Source organism: Chiloscyllium plagiosum, unplaced genomic scaffold (genome assembly GCF_037043375.1).
Source record: "Chiloscyllium plagiosum isolate Xiang-an unplaced genomic scaffold, Cpla_swu_hap1 HiC_scaffold_8, whole genome shotgun sequence".
NCBI lineage: Eukaryota > Metazoa > Chordata > Chondrichthyes > Orectolobiformes > Hemiscylliidae > Chiloscyllium > Chiloscyllium plagiosum.
In genome coordinates, this window is record NW_028270146.1 from 46,752,566 (window position 1) to 46,776,052 (window position 23,487).

At 40.4% G+C, this 23,487-nt stretch overlaps 1 protein-coding gene and 1 non-coding gene across 2 annotated transcripts in view; both read left to right on the plus strand.

Annotated features, from left to right (window-relative positions):
• Positions 1-1,243: 1,243 nt before the first annotated feature.
• trnak-cuu (transfer RNA lysine (anticodon CUU)) lies at positions 1,244-1,316 on the plus strand. Its single transcript has one exon. It is a non-coding gene; the product is annotated as a tRNA-Lys (tRNA).
• Positions 1,317-1,771: 455 nt separating this feature from the next.
• Positions 1,772-23,487, plus strand: part of znf839 (zinc finger protein 839) — a 47,781-nt gene continuing 26,065 nt past the window's right edge. The window contains exons 1-3 of the mRNA XM_043697449.2: positions 1,772-3,086; positions 10,936-11,853; positions 21,311-21,442. Coding sequence (XP_043553384.2) covers positions 1,968-3,086; positions 10,936-11,853; positions 21,311-21,442 — 2,169 coding nt within the window. The 5' untranslated portion in view covers positions 1,772-1,967. The remainder of the gene's footprint in view (positions 3,087-10,935; positions 11,854-21,310; positions 21,443-23,487) is intronic.

Consider the following 23,487-nt stretch of genomic DNA (forward strand, 5'->3'; position numbering starts at 1 on the left):
AATGGCTGTAATAAACAGAGGAACTGAGTGGACCTGACAGGAGCCAAATTGAGCATCTATAAGCAGGATTTGGAGGTGCCGGTGTTGGACTGGGGTGTACAAAGTTAAAAATCACACAACACCAGGTTATACTCCAACAGGTTTATTTGGATGCACTGGCTTTTGGAGTGCTGCTCCTTCAACAGGTGGTTGTGGAGTGTAAGATCATAAGACACAGAATTTACAATAGAAGGTTACAGGGTGATATAACTGAAATGGTATATTGAAAAAGACCTGGATTGTTTGTTAAGTTCTCTCATCCTTTAGAATGACCATGTTTGTTTCAGTTCTTTCAAATATAAATCCCAGAACTTTTTTTTAAAATTTACATTCTCAAGTGCACTTTAACAATAGGTGTCATGTCAGCTCAGATATTGCATTGAAGGTGTGAGGTTAAAGTCTGTCTGTCTCCATATTCAGACTGATTCTATTTCTACAAAAGGATTTACAGAAACTTATTTGGATTCATACAGTTTCTGAGCAAAATAAAATGTAATTCTGCATGTGCTAAGTTTGCATGATCACTTTCCGAACCTCTATCAGTAATGCTCTAACACTGACAGCAGTGGAAATGTCAGAATGTTTTCTCATACCCTTTCGGTGATATCAAAATCCAATGAACTATGTTTCTTCCACGCTTTCAGAAGCCACATGCCTCGGATGGGAAAAAAAATGTGCTCGACTGACTTAGTTTGCCAAACACAGACAAAAATATACCTATTTAATGTGCATTTTGTACTTGGAACATATGTGACAGAAATTTGAAAACCGTGCTGAAAAGATTTTCATCCCAAAGAAATCCTTACCGTCATTAGTTAATTCGTCTATTTCTTCATACACGTATCAAATTATATTTTTCAGGATTGAAGTACATGGATCCAAATCACAAGAGACAAATTAACAAGTACTTATTATAAGTTCTGTTGCAAAAACTAAAATCTCAATTTAATTTTACTGTCTCCTTAAAAAAAATACAGGATGAACTTCTCGCAGTTTGTTGTACTACATTGTTAAAACCTATTATAAATTATTTATTATTCCCTTCAGCTGTGGTTTTCCAAATCCATTAAACTTTTAGTCGTGATGGTTAACATGAAGTGCGTTAACCAACATGTTCAGAAAGCAAATCCGTGTAATATTCCGGACAGTAGGCATTTAGGAAAAGTAGATGTTATGAGGCATTCTATCAGTGAATACACACAGTGCCCGGCTAGCTCAGTCGGTAGAGCATGAGACTCTTAATCTCAGGGTCGTGGGTTCGAGCCCCACGTTGGGCGACTCATTTTTTTTCTTCTCAATTATATCTCAATTATTGTGTCAAGGTATAAAATAATATTGAGATATTTCAAATATACTTCTCGCCGATTTGTCATTTTTGATCGTTATTATGTTCCTCTTTCCAGTTACCCCCCCACAACCCAAAAAACATGCTTCTGCACACATGTACTGAAATGGGATCGCACGTAATCTTGTTTTAATACAGGCCGGGTGGGGGGAGGACGCCTCCTCATAATTATTTTAGGTTTTACTGGGGACGGATATCTGGGCCCCTTCGCAGCTCCTCCTATTCCCCATCCCACCACATCTTGAAGCATCATTTCGTTTTCCTTCCCCCACCCCCTCCCTCAGCAACCGCAAAATCCTGACGTCACAGCCGCGTTCTTTTTCAGCTTCGCCGGCTGCCGTACACCCGCTTTCCGCCATGTTGTCTCGACGCCTGTGACGTCCGCATAACGACTGCTTTTTTTGTGGAAAGGGATTAATCTTTCTCGCGTCCGTTTCGCCGTTTTTTTCGGTTTCGGTCGCTGTTCGGGGCTTGTTTTCTCCTTTTTCGACCTCGGCGCCGGCTCCGGGTTGAAAAAAAGCTCGATAGAGAAATTAGTGTTGGCGCTCCCGACTCCCTCTGCCTGAGAGCCAGGGCCGCCAACATGGCGGACGATGAGGAGAACAGGCTGACAACACAAGAGGGGGCAGCTCCCCAGCAGCATGGCACCGACAGCCTGGAGACTCTGGTACAGCAGAACCCTGCGAGCACGGAGACCGGCTGTGCCAGCGTGCCCTGTAAGCAGTTCGATGCCCACTCGTGCCAAGTGCTGCCGGAGGAGATCGTGCAGGTTGTGGTGGGAGGAGGAGGAGGAGGAGAGGCCACTCAGGCGGTCAGCACTTTAGCCGATGGTGCGGGCGGCCTCTTGAACGCCAATGGCATCATCAACTCTTTGGCCGAGGCCCCTCCAGTTGCTGGCACAGTGGCAGCGGTGGGCGCAGGTGACTTCACGGTGGCCGCGGAGGAGCTGGAGAGCATCTCGATCGAGTCCACCCCCAGCACTATTATTTATGTGCAGCCCGATGGCACTTTCGTGGAGGGCACGGGGCTGACCCCGGAGGAACAGCAACAACTGGTCGAGCAATTGGCAAAGCAACAGGGACTGGTAGAAGTAAGCGAAGGCGAAGCGGCTCAGATGTTTGGTAGTCATCATCAGGAACAGCAGGAACATGCCCAGTTTGTGCAGCATGTGGGTCTGACAGATGATCTCCAGCAAGTCATCGCTCACGTTACAAAGTCGCAGCAACAAGCGACGCAATTCAGCAAAAACAATGTTGTGCAATTGAACTCTGAGACTGCTGAAAATCAAATTCTACAGAAGACCAGTTTTGCATCATATGTTCCTCCGGAAACTCGAGTGCTTTCCACAGATCAGAACCAGATGTTACAAGTGCCTGAGTGCAATGCTACGATGCAGCAGGTGCATGCCAGTGTTCATCCGAGTCAAGTTGTCCAAAGGATAGATTCGTGCAACCCAACCCAAATTCAGCAAATAAATATTTCCTCCCACTCCTCTCCAGTGAACCGGCCTAGTCAACCTAAGATTCTAACGGCTGTTTCACAGCAGCCTGCTGTCTTTACTCAGCCGTTGACAATCATTCACAATGCAACGCGACAGTTGCAAAATGCTGCTCATCAGGCTGCTCTACAGCAGAGTATACAACAAAGCATTGCACGTGCACAACAAAAAATGGCTCCATTGAGAGTTACACCCTCAATCCAGGTACATGCATTTTTGATACTTAATTTCAAGAAACAATAATTCATAACTTCAAATGTCATTTATTGTGTAGTTAATAAAGAATTAGAGAACACTTGCTACATCTATATTCTATAGGCCTTGGTGAGACCGCATTTAGGATGTTGTGTACGTTCTTGATTGATCAGGAGCGATATACTTACACTAGTAGTTAGAGGGATTTTATTTTGTTGCTTGAAGGGGCTGTCCTCTGAGAAAAGTTTGAACTATAGTTGATCAGAGCTTAGAATTATTTAGTTATTGAAGCATTTAAGATTTCTGGGGCTTTCTGGACAAATCTAAAACTAAGGGCATTGTTAGAAATTTATTTACTCAAAGTAATCAGGTTTTGCGTTTTCATTCTCAGTCAGGAGGAGAGACTGGGTCACTGAATGTATTCAAGGCTGTAGTTAGACAGATTATTGATCAACAAGGGAGTCTTTGGGTGTGTGGAGTGAAAGTGAAGTTAAAAGGCCACTTTTGTCAGATCAATGATATTGAATGGTGGAGTAGGCTTGTGGGGCTGGATGGCCAACCCTTCCTATTTCCTGTGTTTTGGTTGTTCTGCACTTTGAAATGCCCTTTCAAAAATCCTACCTTTCTATTTATTTTCTCTTACTCAATTGTACTCTTGTATACCTTTAACTTGGTACCCAAAAGACCACTATTCTCTCTCTCCTTCCTTGTTTTATTGATACATTCCTTCACTTCCTTAAGTGCATGGGATACAAACTTGAAAAGTATGGCAGACAACTGGCAGTCACTGCCATTTCTAATGGCCAGCTGAAACACTTGTCAGGTCCTGCTCTATTCCAGAATCATCCAAGAATGCAAAGATAACCTGTGGCTTTTTTATTCTCCCTTATCAACCATTTTCTGAGACCCCTACCCTCTGTTCTCGCCATCTTTCTCTCCAGCAATAAGCGAAAGGAGCTCATTAACCTCTTTGTCATTAAGATTGAGAACATTCAAACAGCTGACACTACTGCATCTCTCCCTCCAGTAGTCTACCTAGCTAAACTTCCCTTTTATGATGTCCGTCTGCCTGGCCCTGAACTCGTCTTTGTCTTGTTTCTATCTTATCTCTGTCATGCTGTCACAAAACTTATCTTGTATTTGGATGTCATTCCAAATTCAGTACAGTAGCTGCTAACTTGATCTCTCTCCTTGATGACAGTCTGATATTCAGCCAGTTTAGTGTAGCATTTGATCCTGGGATGACATTCTAAACTCCTGTTTGCACTATAACTAAGACTGTCCGTTTCTACATTGCTTGAGTTTGTGCAGTCTTAGCTCATTTCCTCCAAAAAATTCTCCTTAATGCCTTTGTCATCACAGTCTTCAGAAAACCAGATAACTTTGGGTGTCTAGGAATACTTGGGACTGAATAAAAAGTTACAAAGGGAGCAAAACAGCAAAGGCCGTAGATGAGTATAGAAAACGTAGGGTGGACCAGAAGAAAGCAATTATGAGAGCAAAGGCGGAACATGAAAAATTGCTAGCAGGCAAGATTAGAGAGAATTCTAAAATATTCTACAAGTACATTGAGGAGAAGAAAAGGGAAAGATTGGGACCTATTAGGAAATCTTTGAGGAGAAAGTGAGGTCTGCAGATGCTGGAGATCAAAGTTGAAACTTTATTGCTGGAACAGCACAGCAGGTCAGACAGCATCCAGGGAACAGGAGATTCGACGTTTCGGGCACAGGCCCTTCTTCAGGAAGCTGAAGGCCATTCCTGAAGAAGGGCCTGTGCCCGAAACGTCGAATCTCCTGTTCCCTGGATGCTATCTGACCTGCTGTGCTGTTCCAGCAATAAAGTTTCAACCTATTAGGAAAACCAAGCAGATAATTTGTGCAAGAAAACATAGGATATTGGTCGAATTTTAAATGAATATTTCACATCTTTCTTGGGGGAAGGAGAATGCAAGTACAGAATTTGAAGAGATGGACTGTAATCCATTTTGGGCAGATTGATATAAGAAGTAAGGAGCTATTGGAGGTTTTGGCAGGTGAGCAAAAGTAGACAAATTAAAGTGGCAGGGCAAGTTAATAGGATAGTTAAGAAAACATACGGGGCACTTGCCTTTATCAATCGTGGCATAGAGTATTAGAGCAGGGAGTTCATGTTGGAACTGCACAGAATTTTGGTTCGGCCACAGCTGGAGTAAAGTGTGCCAGACTGGTTGCCACATGATAAGGATGTGATTGCATCTCCTCCAGTACAAAGGGGATTCACCAAGATGTTGTCTTGGATGGAGCCTATCTTCTACGAAGTGAGGCTCAGTAACAAGGGGATATAATTTTAAAGTAAAAGGTGGGTCTTTAGAGGTGATTTGATGAAAATCCTTTTCACCCAGAAGGTGTTTGAGGGGATCTATAGTGTACTGTCTGGATGTATAGTTGAGGCAGGAAACCTCACAACCTTTTAAAGTTTACGTAGATGAGCATTTGAAGAGTGATAACATTCAAAGTAGCAGGCCTAGTGTGGCAAAATGGGACTAGCATAGGTAGTAGTGTATTTTTGGCGATACGGACTTAATGGGCCAAAGGGCCTCATTTGTATGATTCTATTGCACTGTGCTCCCAGTTGGACTCCAAACTCTGCCCTCTAAATTGGAGGTCATCCAAAATGCCACCATGTCTTATCATGTACTGAGTCACATTCCTGCTTGCTGACCTACATTGGCCTCCAGTCCAGCAATTCCATGACTATTAAATTCTCATCTTTATATTCTTATCTCTCCGTGGCCTCATGTCTGGCTATTGTTCCTTGAGTCCCATAACTGTTCAAGATTTGTTTCTTGCTACTTGTTTATCCTTTCTTTTAATTGCTTCACTATTAGTGCTGTGCCTTCAGTCGCCTAGGTCTCAAACTCGCATCTCTGAAACCCCTCTGCTTCTTACTTATCATCCTTTAATGTACTGTGAGAAATCTACTTCTTTGGTTATCAGCTCTATTTGACAAGGTGCCTCACAAAATGTTAAGTCATAAGAGCCCACTGTGTTGAAGATAGTAAATTTGCATAGACAGGGAATTGGGTAATGGGCGGGAAACAGCAAGTGGAGATAAGGGTTCTTTTTCACGGTGACCTGTGATGAGTGGGATACCATAGGGATCAGTGCTGGAACTGCAACTGTTTACAATATTTTTGTAATGACTTGGAGGGTGGAAGGAAGAAAATGTGCTGAAGCCAAATTTACAGATGATACAGTAGGTGGAAAGGCTAGTTGTAAGAGGGATCCAAACAGTTTACAGAGAGGTTTTAGGAGATTAAGTAAGTGGGTAAGAGTTGACAAATGGAAGCTAATGTGGAAAAATGTAAAGTTGTTCATTTTGAAAGGGAGAACAACTGTTGAAAGCTGCCATACAAAGACTTCAGGGTACTTGTGCACAAAACATAGAAAGCTAACACACAGGTAATCAGAAATGTTATGGAATGTTGGTCTTTATTTCAAGGAAGATTGGACTATAAGAGTAGGAAAGTCTTACAAGGTGCTGATGAAACCATGTCTAGAGTACTGAGAGTTGTTTTGGTCCCCTTGTTTAAGGAAATGTATCATTTCATTCGAAGCAATTTGGAGAAGGTTCACTAGAATGATCCCCGGTATGGAGGGATTGTCTGATGAGCAAAGTTGAAGCAGGTTGGCTCTCTACTCACTGTTGTTTAAATAAATGAGAGAGATTCTTAAGGAGCTTGATAAGGTAAGTGCTGAAAAAGATGTTTCCCCACATGAGAGAGACTAGGACCACAGGGTGTAGTTGAGTAAAGGGGTGCCTATTAAGGCTGAGATGAGGAGGAATGTCTTTTCTGAGGGTTGAGTCTTTTGAACTCCTTGCCACAGTCCTGTGGGAGCAAAGTCCTTCAGTATATTTAAGGCTGAGATGAATCATTTCTTGATTCTTTGAGGAAATCAAGGACTGGGGGAAAATGCAGGAAAGTGGCTATGAGGAATGTCAGATCAGTTATCATCCTACTGAATGGCAGAGCAGGCTTAGAGGATTGAAGGGACTTCTGTTCATATTTCTTATGGTCTTATGGACCTCCATTGATTACATTGCTTAGAATCATGTTTTCTTTTATAATGCTTTTGTGAAGTGGCTCAAGATAGTTTCACTTAAAGATAATATATAGCTATAAATTGTTCTTAATGTTGATCTTTGGAGTCTTCTGTGAAACGTGACAAAATTTAAAGTCCGGTTTCGATCCGATTTTGGATGGTTATTTTCTTTCTTTGAAATGAAAGCTGTGACAAGACTGCACATTAATTGTAATTATTCCGAAAGTGCTGGTTTGCTTATTAGGCATCAATCCTAAGTATGCAATATTGATATAACTAGTCCTGGAGATATAAGTTACTGTCATTTACTCCAGCTAATCCAATGGAAATTATACCAGATGTTACAAAAGTTCACTTCAGGTTCTGTCAAATGTTAATTATTCGATGTATCCCTGTACTACTTTTCATATTAATTACAGCCACTGTCGTTATTGCGGTTCTTCATTTAAGTACTTTGGAGGATTGTGGAGGTTACAAGAAATTATTATTGCTAAAAATTTGAATATCTGCATTTAAGTTCAAACTGCTTCCAGTCATAATTTTCAGCTGTAGCTATTCTCATTAATTATGAGGAACATGATGCAAAGTTCAAAACCACTACTACTATTCTTATAGTGAATCTGACAATCGCCTTTTGCCTATTTTTGGCATAACAACCACTGAATCCCCATTATCCTTCTCTTACCTTTGCCAAACTTAACTAGACCAGTCATGTAAATATTATGGCTATAAGAGCCGGTTAAATGTTGGGAATTCCGTAGTGAGTAACTTGCCTCTTGACTTCCTAAAGTCTGTCCAGTTACAAGGCACAAATCAGGAGGGTGATGGGATATTCTTTTCTTGCCTCAATGAGTTTAGCACCAATGATGCTCAGGAATCACAATATTCACAACAAAGCAGTTAATTCCTGTCCAACCCCTTGAACCTTCACTTCCAAAACAACTAGCATCACAGCAAAGTATACAGGACCATGTTGGAGATGCAATGTAGCAAATCAGCAAGACTCCTTCGACAATACCTTTTGAAATGTGTGAAGAACATTTGAAGCTAAAGAACCAGGGCTGCAGATGCATGGGAGCAACTCCATCTGAACATTCCACTTCAAATCCTGAGTTGGAACTACAGTATTTTGCTGTACTTCCATTGCTACTGAGTCAAAATCTGAGAACTCTCTGACAGCACTGTGGATGTACTTATATCAGATAAATTACAGCAGTTAAACATGGTAGCTCATCACCAATTTCTTGAGGACAGTTAGATGTGGGCAATAAATGCTGGCCTTTTTCAGTGTGTCAACATTCTGTGAACAAATATTTTTTAAAAATTTTGCATAGGTTGCTTGTGAAAACTTCACTCCAGTTATGTCAATGTGACCTCTTGTAAAATTATCTCAGTGCACCTTCCAAGGGACCAGTGACAGTCATGTTGTTTCTTTTGACCTGACGTGCAGAGACCCGACTGAAGTGGTTATATTTTTATCACATTTGTACTGTCGGTGCATTGCTATTTCAGGGATTGAATTGATGTAGAAATGTAGAATTAGTGCCTAACCTGATTGCTACCTACACGGCTTGAATGCTGTACATTGTGTTTAAGTATGCATGTGCCTTTATTAGTCTTGCAATAACTTGAAATTTATTTTCCTACTTTAGTCATTAAAAGTCAAACTGCTGCACACCAACACTGCAGTGCGAATACAGTGCTGTATTGATTGATTACTTGAGTTTTATAATACTGGATTTGTAGGTAAAATTTAGTAAATTCAGGATTGGAGCATTGTTAGAGTTTGAAATTCATCCTGTCTGAGCACTTATTTGAAGTTTCACAGTACTCAAATTTGTAGTCACTGGCACCAAACCATATTATGAAAAGAATGGAGGGAGGTCACAGGAGGGGTTAAACTAGTGTAATTCCTTGGAAAGCTCTTCTGAGGCGCAACATTGTATGCATAACATTTAAGGATAGAACCATGTATAAGAAGTATTTTAATCATTCGTTTTAAGGAGCTTTTTTTTTCACCCAGTGTATGTAATTGTGCTCAGGAGAGAAAATGTTCTTGTTTGAAGTCGTAATTTTAATTTTAATTTCTAATTTTCCAATATATTGCATATTTGACCATGCCTATTCAAATTCATGCACTTAAGACAAGCATACTTTTTTAAATGCTGGAATTGGGTTCAAGATTTTTATGAGCTAGATTCCTCATATGATGTAAAATTGATTTTCCATATATTAACATGGTGCAAGTGCTCATACTGCATAACTGTAGATACAGTACATCATTAAGTAAAAATTCAAGTGTCAAATCTGAAAACTTGGTAACAAATTATCATAGCAAGTTTGTTTCAGTGTGAATTTTCTTCCAATTATCAAATGCCACGTCTATGGTTTTTGTTAATGCAGATTGATTTTTAGAAAATTACATTGGCTATTGATTAATGATGAGTTACAGAATTTTGGAATTACGTAAAATTGGGTTTCAGAAATTTAGTCTAATTTGCAAAATAATTTGATTAAAATATAATTAAAATTTCTTGTGTATATCTTTCCATTTTGCATCACGAAATACACTTTCTGGACAGTTTTAGAAAATATGTGTTGTCCTTCTATGTCTTTAAATGCGTAGCATACGTTTTGCTGATCTATAAGTTGTTTTCCCATAAAATTGGTGTAATGTTGGAAGAGCTTGTAAATTTATTTGACTAATTGTATCGTGAGCTCAGTTAGTTTTGTTTAATTTGAAACACTTCTTCATCTTTTCCATCAAGCTGAAATGTGTGACACTGAAGATTTAAAAGACAGTATGCTTATTTTCTGAAGCACAATTTTAACTGTTACATTTTATTTTCTTGGAGAAAAATCATACTGGATTCAAAACGTTAACTTTGTTTCTATCTCCATGAATGCTGCCAGACCTGTTGAGTTTCTGTAACAATTACGTTTTTATTTCAGATTTCCAGCATCTACAGTTGTTTGCTTTTCTTTGAAAATAAAATATTGCCAGTTTTCTGTCTTTGCCTGTCTTACTCACTATTGAGCTCTAGTGGCCATTCTTTGTGCAAACCTTGGAATTTTCACAGGGGCATGTTTGGGGAGGTTTTAAAGGTTGGGAATATTTGAATAGGATGAGAGTAACCAAAGAGAGTGTTGGCCTTGCAGAGAGTGGGTGTAGGATTAATGATGGAAAATAAAGAAATATCTAGGGCTTTGAACAGTATTTTGTGTTTTCATAGTAGAAGATTAAGAAAACTTCCAAAAGGGTTGGGGCACGATCTTAAAACGATCGCCATCAACAGGGGAAAGGTGCCAAAAAAAAAGTCGAACCTAAAGACTGACAATTCCCAAGGCCTGCATCCTTGACTCTAATGTGCTTGCACTGTTAGTAGATAAGTGGTTATAATAATTCAAAATTCCTTGGATTATGGCAAGGTCCCAATGGATTAGAAAATAGCAAGTAAAATACCTTCATTTTTAACCTTTGAAATCAATATGGTACTAGACCATTGAATTTTGTTACCTTCGTTGTTTATCAGTTTTAAACTGGTTAAACGTTATTCATAACTGTTATATTATAAACCCATTAAAAAGCTACATATTTCCATTATTAACACATTTGTTATTACGGAGGACAATGTTGCTGTTGTATCCTGGCTGAAAGAAGTTCATTCAGCACTCTGACTTTGGACCTTTCTGATCAGTCTCATTAAATAATTGCACTATATTTGTGAACTTTTAAGTCAGTGAATACTAAGTTCCCTCTCTCTCTTTTCTTGCAGCATCAACTAGAAACTGTCCAAGTTCATATACAGACAGTTCAGCCACAGGAGGAAAAAGATCGGCCCATGCCACCCCTAGCTGTAGTACAGTCCAAAACTGCAACATCTGGCCAGCCGGTTAACAAAAGGACCACTGTTTCAGGGGGAGTTAATATTTCTGGACCCCAGATCATTAGAATCCAGCCAATTTCAACATCCGGAACACAACAGTATATTTTGCATAGTTCTTCAGAACCTCCCATTCAGCTACTTGTTCAGCGGCAGCCTCCTCCACTTGCACCCGTAAATGCCATTCGTGTGATTCCAGGAGTGAGCATCAGTGGACAGACTAGTATTGCGAATACCAGTGTATCTACCATTACAACAGCTGTAGGAAATTCAGTTTGTTCCAGCCATACCAAGAAACATGAACCTAGTGATAAATCAAAGGAGAAAAAACCTGTGAAGATTAAAACTCGATCTGGTCGAATATCACGACCTCCAAAATACAAAGTAAAGGACTACAAGTTTATAAAAACTGAAGATTTGGCAGAAGGTCATCAGTCAGACTCTGATGATTATTCTGAATACAGTTTTGATGAAGAAGATGTGAAAACGAAAGTGGATGAGCCAAGCCTTTCAATGCCTTGCTCTTTCAAACCCAAGAAGTTCAAATGTGATACTTGTGAAAAGTCCTACATTGGAAGAGGAGGATTGGCTCGGCATTATAGACTCAACCCATTGCATGGACAGCTGGCTCCCGTCTCTGAGGAACAGAGAACTTCTGTGGACAAATCCAATGGTAATGTGATTATTGGGGATAACGAAGATGATAGGAATGGTCAAATGAACCCTGAACTAGTAGTATCATCCATAGGTACTGACACTGCATCTGTAATGGTGGACAGCACAGCCCCTTCTTCCCAAGACTTCCAGCAGGTGTGTAATGAAGTAATGAATTCATATTTTCTGTTCTCTGTTCTGAAAATGATGCACTGGAGCATGGTTCCAGGGCTTTTGCCAGTACCTACTAAACTGGGTATTCTTTTATGTGACTGTTTAGATTGGGTCTGAGGTGGAGATATCACAGAGTAACTCAAATAACTCAGCACAGATTTGTGATTAACCTTGGAACCTTCCTGGTCAGTTTAGCTAAGTATGAAAATATTCATGCATTCATTGCTTGAGATATTGAGAGGAACTGTTAATTTTCAAAATTATTGTCACTGACTAGGAAATGAAATATAACAGTGGAAGATACACTAAACATAATGTGTTAACAATTGACTCAATTTATAAAAACTAAATTCATGATTTATTTTATCTTTAAAAATCAATTTGTCATTTATTATTTTGAATTTATTGAGTGCCTTTGAACCTACATTTTGGTGGTCTTAGGTATTTTGTCTTCTATATTGACCTTGAGTGTAAATTGCTTCGAAACTGTCACTCTTTATGGTTCTGCATTGTTTGCTCAGTGTTTCAGTGTTATTCTTATGGTTGAGACTTTTATTGAAGCCTGTCTGGATATTGGTGTTTCATGAAAGTGCTGATGGCAAAAGCAATTAACACTTGAGTAATCATTTTAAACAGATATAGTGGAGGAGATGCAGAAATACTGATAGAGTAATGTAATTTTATGAAATGACTTTGAAAAATTATGTCCTGAAGGTTTTAATTATCACAGGTATTGAGAAGAAGTCCTTTTCTTTCTGATCCTATAAGTGGTCTCACATGTTATAGAGTCATAGAGATGTACAGCATGGAGACAGACCCTTCGGTCCAACCCGTCCATGCCCGACCAGATATCCCAACAAAATCTAGTCCCACCTGCCAGCACCCGGCCCATATCCCTCCAAACCCTTCCTATTCATATACCCATCCAAATGCCTTTTAAATGTTGCAATTGTACCAGTCTCCCCCACTTCCTCTGGCAGCTCATGCCATACCTGTACCACCCTCTGTGTGAAAACATTGCCCCTTAGGTCTCTTGTATATCTTTCCCCTCTCGCCCTAAACCTATGCCCTCTAGTTCTGGACTCCCCAACCCCAGGGAAAAGACTTTGCCTATTTACCCTATCCATGGCCCTCATAATTTTGTAAACCTCTATAAGGTCACCCCTCAGCCTCTGACGCTCCAGGGAAAACAGCCCCAGCCTGTTCAGCCTCCCTCTATAGCTCAAATCCTCCAACCCTGGCAACATCCTTGTAAATCTTTTCTGAACCCTTTCAAGTTTCACAACATCTTTCCGATAGGAAGGAGACCAGAATTACATGCAATATTCCAACAGTGGCCTAACCAATGTCCTGTACAGGCGCAGCATGACCTCCCAACTCCTGTACTCAATACTCTGACCAATAAACGAAAGCATACCAAATGCCGCCTTCACTATCCTATCTACCTGCAATTCCACTTTCAATGAGCTATGAACCTGCACTCCAAGGTCTCTTTGTTCAGCAACACTTCCTAGGACCTTACCATTAAGTGTATCAGTCCTGCTAAGATTTGTTTTCCCAAAATGCAGCACCTTGCATTTATCTGAATTAAACTCCATCTACCACTTCTCAGCCCATTGGCCCATCTGGTCCAGATCCTGTTGTAATCTGAGGAAACCCTCTTCGCTGTCCACTACACCTCCAATTTTGGTGTCATCTGCAAACTTACTAACTATACCTCTTATGCTCGCATCCAAATCATTTATGTAAATGACAAAAAGTAGTTGCAGAAACCGTATGAAACAGTAGATTTAAGGAACAGATTTCTTTCTATCATTACTGACTGTGGAGACAACAGAACAATCTGGTGTCAGTTGTTCCCAACAGTGGTCCAATGCACGATCTAGAAAAATATGAAGGGAAGAAAAGACAAATTGCAATTTGAAATTGTTAAAGAAGAATTAAGAGATTTTTAATACATTGACTATATTCTTTTTAGGTTAACAAGTGTTTGTTTTAAAATAACTGCTGTTTGAAACTTGTGCCAAAGGATATTCCAAAGAACAGTTGAAATGGGAGAGGAAACACGATGGCTGAGTGAATTGTGGTCATCGCAGACTTTATAACCTGCTGGCCTCAGGAACACAGTAATTGTCTGTTCCAGTGGCATTCAACTTTTTCTATTTTCAACCACTTGTATGTAGTTTGATTTCTACTACAGTGTGCTAATTAATTTAAATGTTAAGCATTTCTGTGTTATTCTGAATTCAGATTTTTGCAGTGGCAGGAATTTTTGCGGGCTTGTACTAAAAAGAAATATATAATACTTAATCAGACTGCATGTAGTAACAGTTTAAATTCTGAAAGCAGCAGACTATGTTGGTGTTTCCAGCTGTGTAAGTCAATGTCAGTATTTGCAGGCTAGCTGCTGACGTGCCAACAGTCATTCTGTTGATCTGTTTCTGCTAACATTGGAACTTCTGAAGCCAATGTATACACTAACCTTCTGACTAAAATGAAGTACCTGTTCAGTCTGGATCAAATTAATTCTGCTTTCAGTACATTTTTGTTCTTGTAGCTTATACCAGTTCTTTCAAATGTCCACCCTTTGCCTCTCCATTTGCCAGTTTTTCAGCTGTCATTGCTAAATCATTCGTCACCTTTGCTTCAGCAAAGTCGGTATCCTCCCTTTCCAGGAAGATTCATGAACATGCTGTCAACTCCAAAAATTTCCATCTTTACAGCAACCGTTTTGCTTTTTGGAATGATGTTTTTGCCCATGCTGTAGTACTGAAACTGCCAGGGCTGCTTAGCTCCTGATATCATTACAATCATGGTCCAAACATGGATAAAGGAGCTGAAATCAGAGATGAGATGAGAGTGCATTCCTTTGATATGAAGGCAGCATTTGACTAATTATATGGTTAAGTATCAGCAAATGATTCATTGCGAAATGTCTGGTACCATTCCTGATTCTCCAGATATTGAACGCTGTTCATGTCCATGTGCAATGAGACCTGGACAAATTAGAGGCTTAACTGATGAGTGGCAAACACCATTCACACTACATGTGCCAGGCAAAGATTATCTCCAACAGCAAAAAATCTATCCACCCTCCGTTGATATTCAGTAGTATTACCATTACTGATGCCCCTCACTGTCAAAATCCTGGGCTTAAGAATTGACCAAAAACTGACTTGGCAAGCCATATGAATGCTGTGGCAACAAAAACAGACCAATAGCCATAAGTTTTGCATCCAGTTCCTCCCCTCCCATTTTCCCGTTGACATCACTAACATGGTGGTGCTGGAGAAGCTGAAAGGTCTGAATTGGTTAAGTCACCTGGACAAGACTGACAACAGCACAGAGTTCTGAAGGAGGTAGCTGAGGAGATTGTGGAGGCATCGGTGATGATCTTTCAGGAATCACTGGAGTCAGGGAGGGTCCCAGAGGACTATAAAATGGCTAATCTAATACTTCTGTTTAAGAAGGGTGGGAGCCAGAGACAGGGAGTGATAGGGCCAGTTAGCCTCTAGTTGGTAAGGTTTTAGAGTTCCATTATTAAGGATGATGTGGAGGTGCTAGTGTTGGACTGGGGTGGACAAAGTGAAAAATCACACAAACTGGTTTATAGTCCAACACGTTTATTTGATGTGGAGGTGTGGGTGTTGGACTGGGGTGGATGAAGTTTAAAAATCATGCAACATGAGATTGTAGTCCAACAAATGTTTTTGGAAGTACAAGCTTTTGGAGCACTGCTCCTTCGTCAGAATTTAAAGTCAAAGATGTCATAACTGATGCGATATATTAAGCAAACCTAGATTATTGTTAAGTCTTTAATCACTTAGAATGGGGTTGCAGGTTTTGGTCATAGAGTCATAGAGATGTACATCATGGAAACAGACTCTTTGGTCCAACCTGTCCGTGCCGACCAGATATCCCAACCCAATCTAGTTCCACCTGCCAGCACCCGGCCCATATCCCTCTAAACCCTTCCTATTCATATACCCATCCAGATGCCTTTTAAATGTTGCAATTGTACCAGCCTCCTTCAACTCCTTAAACATACTCCTTCTGGTTTTATACTCTTCTAAGGATTCACTTGATCTATTCTGTCTATACCTGACATATGCTTCCTTCTTTTTCTTTACCAAACCCTCCATTTTTTTTTAGTCATCCAGCATTCCCTATACCTACCAGCCTTTCATTTCACCCTGACAGGAATATACTTTCTCTGGACTCTCGTTGTCTCATTTCTGAAGGCTTCCCATTTTCCAGCCGTCCCTTTACCTACGAACATCTGCCTCCAATCAGCTTTCGAAAGTTCTTGTCAAAGCTGGCCTTTCTCCAATTTAACAATTCAACTTTTAGATCTGGTCTATCCTTTTCCTTCACAATTTTAAATCTAATAGAATTATGGTTGCTGGCCCCAAAGTGCTCCCCCACTGACACCTCAGTCGCCTGCCCTGCCTTATTTCCCAAGAGTAGGTCAAGTTTTGCACCTTCTCTAGTAGGTACATCCACATACTGAATCAGAAAATTGTCTTGTACGCACTTAACAAATTCCTCTCCATCTAAACCCTGAACACTATGGCAGTCCCAGTCTATGTTTGGAAAGTTAAAATCTCCTACCATAACTACCCCATTATTCTTACAGATAGCTGAGATCTCCTTACAAATTTGTTTCTCAATTTCACTCTGGCTATTAGGGGGTCTATTATACAATCCCAGTAAGGTGATCATCCCTTTCTTATTTCTCGGTTCCACCCAAATAACTTCCCTGGATGTATTTCCGGGAATATCTTCCCTCAGTACAGCTGTAATCAAATAGACCACCCCCCTCCTCTCTTGCCTCCCTTTCTATCCTTTCTGTAGCATTTGTATCCTAGAACATTAAGCTGCCAGTCCTGCCCATCCGTGAGCCATGTTTCTGTAATTGCTATGATATCCGAGTCCCATGTTCCTAACCCTGAGTTCATCTGCCTTCCCTGTTAGGCCCCTTGCATTGGAATAAATGCAGTTTAACTTATTAGTCCTACTTTGTCCCTGCCTGCCCTGACTGTTTGACTCACTTCTTTTCTCAACTGTACCAGTCTCCGATCGATCTCTTTCCTCACTATCTCCCTGGGTTCCACCCCCCCGCACCTTACTAGTTTAAATCCTCCCAAGTAGCTCTAGCAAATCTCCCTGCCAGTATATTAGCGCCCTTCCAATTCCGATGCAATCCATCCTCCTTGTACATGTTACTTCTACCCCAAAAGAGATTCCAATGATCCAAAAATGTGATTCCTTCTCCCATACACCAGCTCCTAAGCTATGCATTCATCTGCTCTGACCTCCTATTCCTGCCCTCACTAGCTCGTAGCACTGGGAGTAATCCAGATATTAATACCCTTGAGGACCTCCTTTTTAAATTCCTGCCTAACTCTCTGTAATCTCCCTTCAGTATCTCAACCTTTTCCCTTCCTATGTCATTGGTTCCAATGTGGACAATGACCTCTTGTTGGCCCCTCTCCCCCGTGACAGCATTCTGCACCCTCTCTGAGACATCCTTGATCCTGGCACCAGGGAAGCAACACACCATTCTGAGTTTTCGCTGCTGCCCACACAAACGTTTGTCTGTACCTCGGACTACAGAGTCCCCTAACAAAGACAAATTATGACATAACAAGTGTCTCAATGGGTGCTTCTATAACAAATATTATTCTGTACTTAGATCGATTGATCTCTTGGAACCTGACATACCCCTCATTGCATTAGAGGCAGTCTCAATACTAGAAACTTGGCTTTTCGTGCCATGTTCCTCTGTGAATCAATCACCCCCTACATTTTCCAAAACAGCACATTTGTTTGAAATGTGGATAGTCACAGAAGACTCCTGCACTAACTACCTACCTCTCTTACCTTTCCTGGAATTAACCCATCTATGTGACTGTATCTGCGACTTTTTCCCCTTTCTATAACTGCCATCCATCACATGCTGTTGCTCTTGCAAATTCCTCATTGCCTTGAACTGTCTCTCCAACCAATCCATTTGATCTGATAGGATTCTTAACCAAAGCGTTTATTGCAGATGTAATCCACACTAACCCGTAAACTCTCCTTAAACTCCCACATTTGACAAGAAGCACATATCACTCTACTAAAGGCCATTTTTGCTCCTTCACAGACCTCGAAAATAACACCGTCTTATTCCTCTATAAAACACTGCTCCAGGTTAAATTAATAGTTATAGCTTCTATTTTAAGTTGAATCAAGAAACATATCTCAAAAAAGATATAATCAAGAAAGAGTCCACTCTACTCACTAATGCAGACTTTCTGTAGGCCACATTTCAACTGTTCACTTATCTGATTCTGTGCTGTGACTTCACCCAAACAGTTCCTCCAAGATCATTTGTGAATTTCACCGTTTGTTAATTTTCCCAGACGCACTCCGATGTCCAGTGATACATGAATTCAAACAGCAAAGGCAGTAACTGTGCAGGTTCACCATGATGATTCATTAATGTGTAAATCCAAGCACTTCTTTCAAGTCACATTCCCGCGATAACTTAAGGTTTTAGAAAAGAAAAGTGATAACTCAGCTCAGGCAATGCATTAAAGGTGTGCGCTTAGAGTCTTAAAGTAGGAATTTATAAAATGCCACATGGACTGACTGCCGGGTGAAACTTACAGATATTGAGAGGCCTGGATAGAGTGGAGGTAGAAGAGATGTTTCCACTAGTAGGAGAGACTGGGACACAGCATCCGAATGAGGGGCTGACCCTTTTACAACTGAAATGAGGAGGAATTTCTTCAAATAGAGGGTGATTAATCTGTGGAATCCATTGTTGCAGAAGGCTTTGGAGACCAAGTCATTGTGAATATTTAAGATAAGGATAGATAATAAGGGGATCAAGGATTACGGAAAGAAGGCAGGAGAATGGGGTTAAGGAATATATCAGCCGTGATTGAATGGTGCAGCAGACCTGATGGGCCAAATGGCCTTACTCTGCCCCTTTGTTATGGTATTTTTGTCTTATGGTCAATCGAACATCTCCATGGCACAAGTCAGGAGAATGATGGAATACTGTCCACTTGCTTATCTGTTTAATGCTTCAATAGCACTCTCTTGGGCACTTTCGAAGAGAAAGCAACCTGCTTGATTTGCACCCCACCCACTGCAGTAAACATTCACTCCCTCCACACCAGTGTACAGAACCCCAGCATAGTATATCACTAAAAGGTGCACTACAAATTTCCAAGGTTCTTTTGACACCACCTTCCAACCCTGTAACCTCTACCACCAAGTTGTGGAAGTGGAGCAGATGCATTTGGCATGTCAGCACCTGTGGTTCCTATCTAAGCTGCTTCGAACTATATTGTTATTTATACTGAAGTAGCATCCTGGAACTCTCTCCCGAAAAGCACTGCAATACTTTGACTCAGTGTTGGTTCAAAAGGTGGTTCCTAGATCATCTTAAGTAAGGATGTTGGTCTAGCTGGGCATCCACATCCCGTGAAAAGACAGAAATTCTGGATGTCTTTCTGTGATTGTGGTGCATTAGTCCCCATTGTGTCTTAGAAACCTTTGATGTGATTGAGTTGTTTCCTCTGTGTCTAGATTAGTGTGACTTCACTTTCATGTTTCAATTCTTATAATGTGATTTATAATTTGAGTATTTCTACAAGTAATATTCCTTCTCACCAAGAATATATTATCTGTTCTTTCCTCCACGTCAAATACATGGTAGGCTCTGGCTACATCATTCTCTGCCTATTCTGATATTGTGTCAAATAACTTGGCAATACCAGCAATATTTCTCCACAATTATCCGACATCTAGTCTTAATAAGCCATATATTCCAGCTGGTGTGGTAAGACTATGGTATTGCATTCTACACTTGCCACTGATTTCATCTACCCTGCTTATTGCCTTAGAGTTCCCTTAGAGATTGTTTCCCCAGCATCCTCCCTTTACATTGTATTCCATCTTCTGCAGAGACCACCTACTTCCTGCCTTTACTGTACCTCAGCCATCTTGTATTAAAGTCCTCATCCATGCCATTATTACTTTCAGAATCAACTGTTTTAGTGCTACCCTTCTGCATTATTAACTTCAGCTGACCCAAAATGTGCTGTCCTATGGCAGGAACCTCTTAACGAGTACCAATATGCTTGCTGATCTAAGTTGTTTCCAGATCTAAGAAACTGTAACTTGTTTTTATATTGCATAATAGGCTTGTCTGACTGAAATTTCCATTCTGACTTTGGCCTGTTCTGCAATCACTGCCCTCAACCCCCCCAATTCTTCTTTGGCACCATTTTGCCATTTAAGTTTAGTTGTCTATAATGTATTTTCTTTCAGCACCTAGTTACTTTACATTTTTCAAACAGTCACATGCATGTTATTTTTCTTCGCTAAGCTTGTGTTACTTTCTGGCTACTGCACAGCTTAACAGGAGCATTGATTGGCACCTGTGCTTTTAGCTTCATTCTCTGTGATTCTTACGCTTTGTTCTTTTAATACTCTATGAACTTCTCTTTGATCAAGCTGTTGATTGCCCATCTTTGCTCCTGGTGCTTCTGTGAAGTACCATGAGCTGTTAATTTCTGCAGTCTAAGTGCAAGTTGTTGGATGACCTTTTTATTGATGTGAAATGTGACCATGAAAGTTTTCAAGTTTAAAACAGAACTAACATTGTGACTGGTTTACATTTAACACGCAAGACTTAATTGCTCATTTGCATGCATTTGCACTACTTGTTTTCTCTTATTTTGTGCCACTTTAGATGTTACATTAATTCTTTCCATGCATATATAAATATGCACTGTGGTTAAGATATTTACAGAGCCCACAATGTAGTTTATGTGCACTTACGTTAATTTTAAATGGAAATAAATGAAACTTTTTTTTTCTTAATCAAAATTCTTCCTAGACTTATAATTTTAATGTATCTTAGCATGTTTCTAATATTTAATTCAAAGGTTGGTGTTGAGATGTTTAATGAGAAGGATAGAATGCATAATGATATGAACATTGTGCAGGTTATTCTGATGTGAAGCAAATGCTATTTTTGGGTGTCTTTGGTTTTTTTTGTGTACTCTGTTTTTGTTTTGGGCTAATGTGACTAGTATAATTTATTCAACTGGTTATTTACTTAGTCCATATGTAGTAGTTAGCTCATTTAGCTCAATGACTGGTTTGAGAGGCAGACTGATGCTTGTAACATGGATTCAGTTCCCATACTGGTGTATCATGAAGGACTCTTTCTCAACCTCTCTCCTCACCTATGATAAAGACTGGTAGTTTATCTTTACTTATTGGCAAATCATTTCATTATTCAGTTCCCTATGTTTTGTATCCAGTAACACTGCAATATTTTATTTGGAATTGAGTATTAGCCATGCCTGTACAGAAAAATAATTTGATTATTCGGTAACATGAGGTAAAATGTGCAAGTTTATTTTTCCTATAGACTGAAAAGGTTACATTAGCACGACATTTTCCTGGACGCCGACGGACTGTACGACGTGGTCGACCTCCAAAACATCACAACAACACTTATCATCAAGAGCAAATCCTGAAGAGAAAAGCAAGAATAAAAGAGGTATTTGTTTTTAGTGCACATGGCTTTGGATAAACCTGGTGCAAATTTTTAACTTCCTTTCGAAGCGTTCTAAAGTATTTTGTGAATCTTCAATATAATGCAGACCTTCTCTCCAATTTAATGTTGTGATGAATTTTATGTGAAGTGTATTTATTACTATACTTTCCATTGCATGAAACACATGGAGTAAATTCTGGTGCTGAAGATTGGGAGGTGAGAAGAGAACAAGCAAAGGAAGAGAAGAATGGAGTAAAGAGAGCTGAGAGAGTAGTAGATAGTGATGGGCGAAATGGAAAAGAGGTGGAAGGATGAGGGTGGGTTAGTAAATTTGCTGATGACACAAAGGTTGGAGGTGCTGTTGATAGTATCGAAGGCTATTGCAGGCTGCAGCACGACATAGACAGGATGCAGAGCTGGGCTGAGAAATGGCAGATGGAGTTCAACCTGGATAAATGTGAAGTGATGCATTTTGGAAGGTCGAACTTTAATGTTGAATATAGGATTAAAGACAGGATTCTTGGCAGTGTGGAGGAACAGAGGGATTTTGGTGTTCAAGTGCATAGATCCCTCAAAGTTGCCATTCAAGTGGACAGGGTTGTTAAGAAAGCATATGGTGTTTTGGTCTTCATTGTCAAGAGGATAGAGTTTAAGAGCCACGAGGTTTTGCTGCAGCTCTACAAGTCGCTAGTGAGACCACACTTGGAATATTGTGTCCAGTTCTGGTCGCCCTATTATAGGAAAGATAGAGGCTTCGGAGAGCTGCAAAGAAGGTTTACCAGGATGCTGCCTGGACTGGTGGGCTTGTCTTACAAAGAGTGGTTGACTAACTCAGACTTTTCTCTCTGGAGAGAAGGAGGAAGAGACATGACATGATCGAGGTATACAAGGTAATGAGCGGTACGGATCGAGTCATCATTTTAAGATATTAGGAGGAAGGTATAGAGGAGACGTCAGAGGTATGTTTTTTACGCAGAGAGTTGTGAATGCATGGAATGCATTGCTAGTGGTGGTGGTGGAAGCAACGACGTTAGGGACATTTAAGCGACTGCTGGACATGCACATGGACAGCAGTGAATTGAGGGGGTGCATGGGTTAAGTTATTTTAGATTAGGAATAATCCTTGGCACAACATTGTGGGCTGAAGGGCCTGTTCTGTGCTGTACTCTTCTATGTTCTGTGTTCTATGTTCTATGATGCAGAAGAGGGGAGAAACAAAGAGTAGGTAGAGAAAGGAAAGGATGAACGTTGAGATTAGGAAAGATAGTGTGAAACCATTTCCCGCAGGTGGTGTAACTGGAAAGAGTAAAATGGAAGAAATGATGGTGATTGCAAGGAGTGGTTTCTTTTTTGTTGTGGGGGCTGGTGTGAAGGAAATGAGAGAGAGTGTTTGTCTTTGCAGGGTTAAAGAGGGAAGCTACTAAACAGAGGATTTGTGCTTTAACTTGGACTCTGGAGTCGTGTATTCTCAGTAGGAGAGAGTGTGATCAGTCAGAACGGAGAGCGGATTGGAAAGGAGAGAGAACTCGGAGAGAATATGGAGAGTCAAAAAAATGAAAAGACAAGGGGAGTCTGTCAGCCAAGTGAGAAATCTGAGTTTCGGATTTTCTTCACATAGTATGTCTAGCTTAGATGAAAGTTGTGTCAAATTCCTTAAACGAAGTTTCCTGTTTGCCTGAAAATTGGTGGATGTGCATATAGTTTGATCAATGAAGGAAGTCTTTACAAAACCTCTTTAAAAAGGAGAGGCAGTGTGAGACTGACATACAGAGATTTAAGAAGGAAATCTCAAAGACACAATTGCAAATACTGGAGCAATAAAGCAAGAGATGCCAAGAGTCTGTTATTGAAGGAGCACAGAAATCTTGGAGGGTTGTAGAGCTCTACAGATCAGAGTTAAGGAGGAGAAAGTGAGGACTGTAGATGCTGGAGATCAGAGTTGAGAAGTGTGGCTCTGGAAAAGCACAGCTGGTCAGGCAGCATCCGAGGCGCAGGAGAGTCGACGGTTCGAGCATAAGCCCTTCACCAGGAGTTCCTGGTGAAGAGCT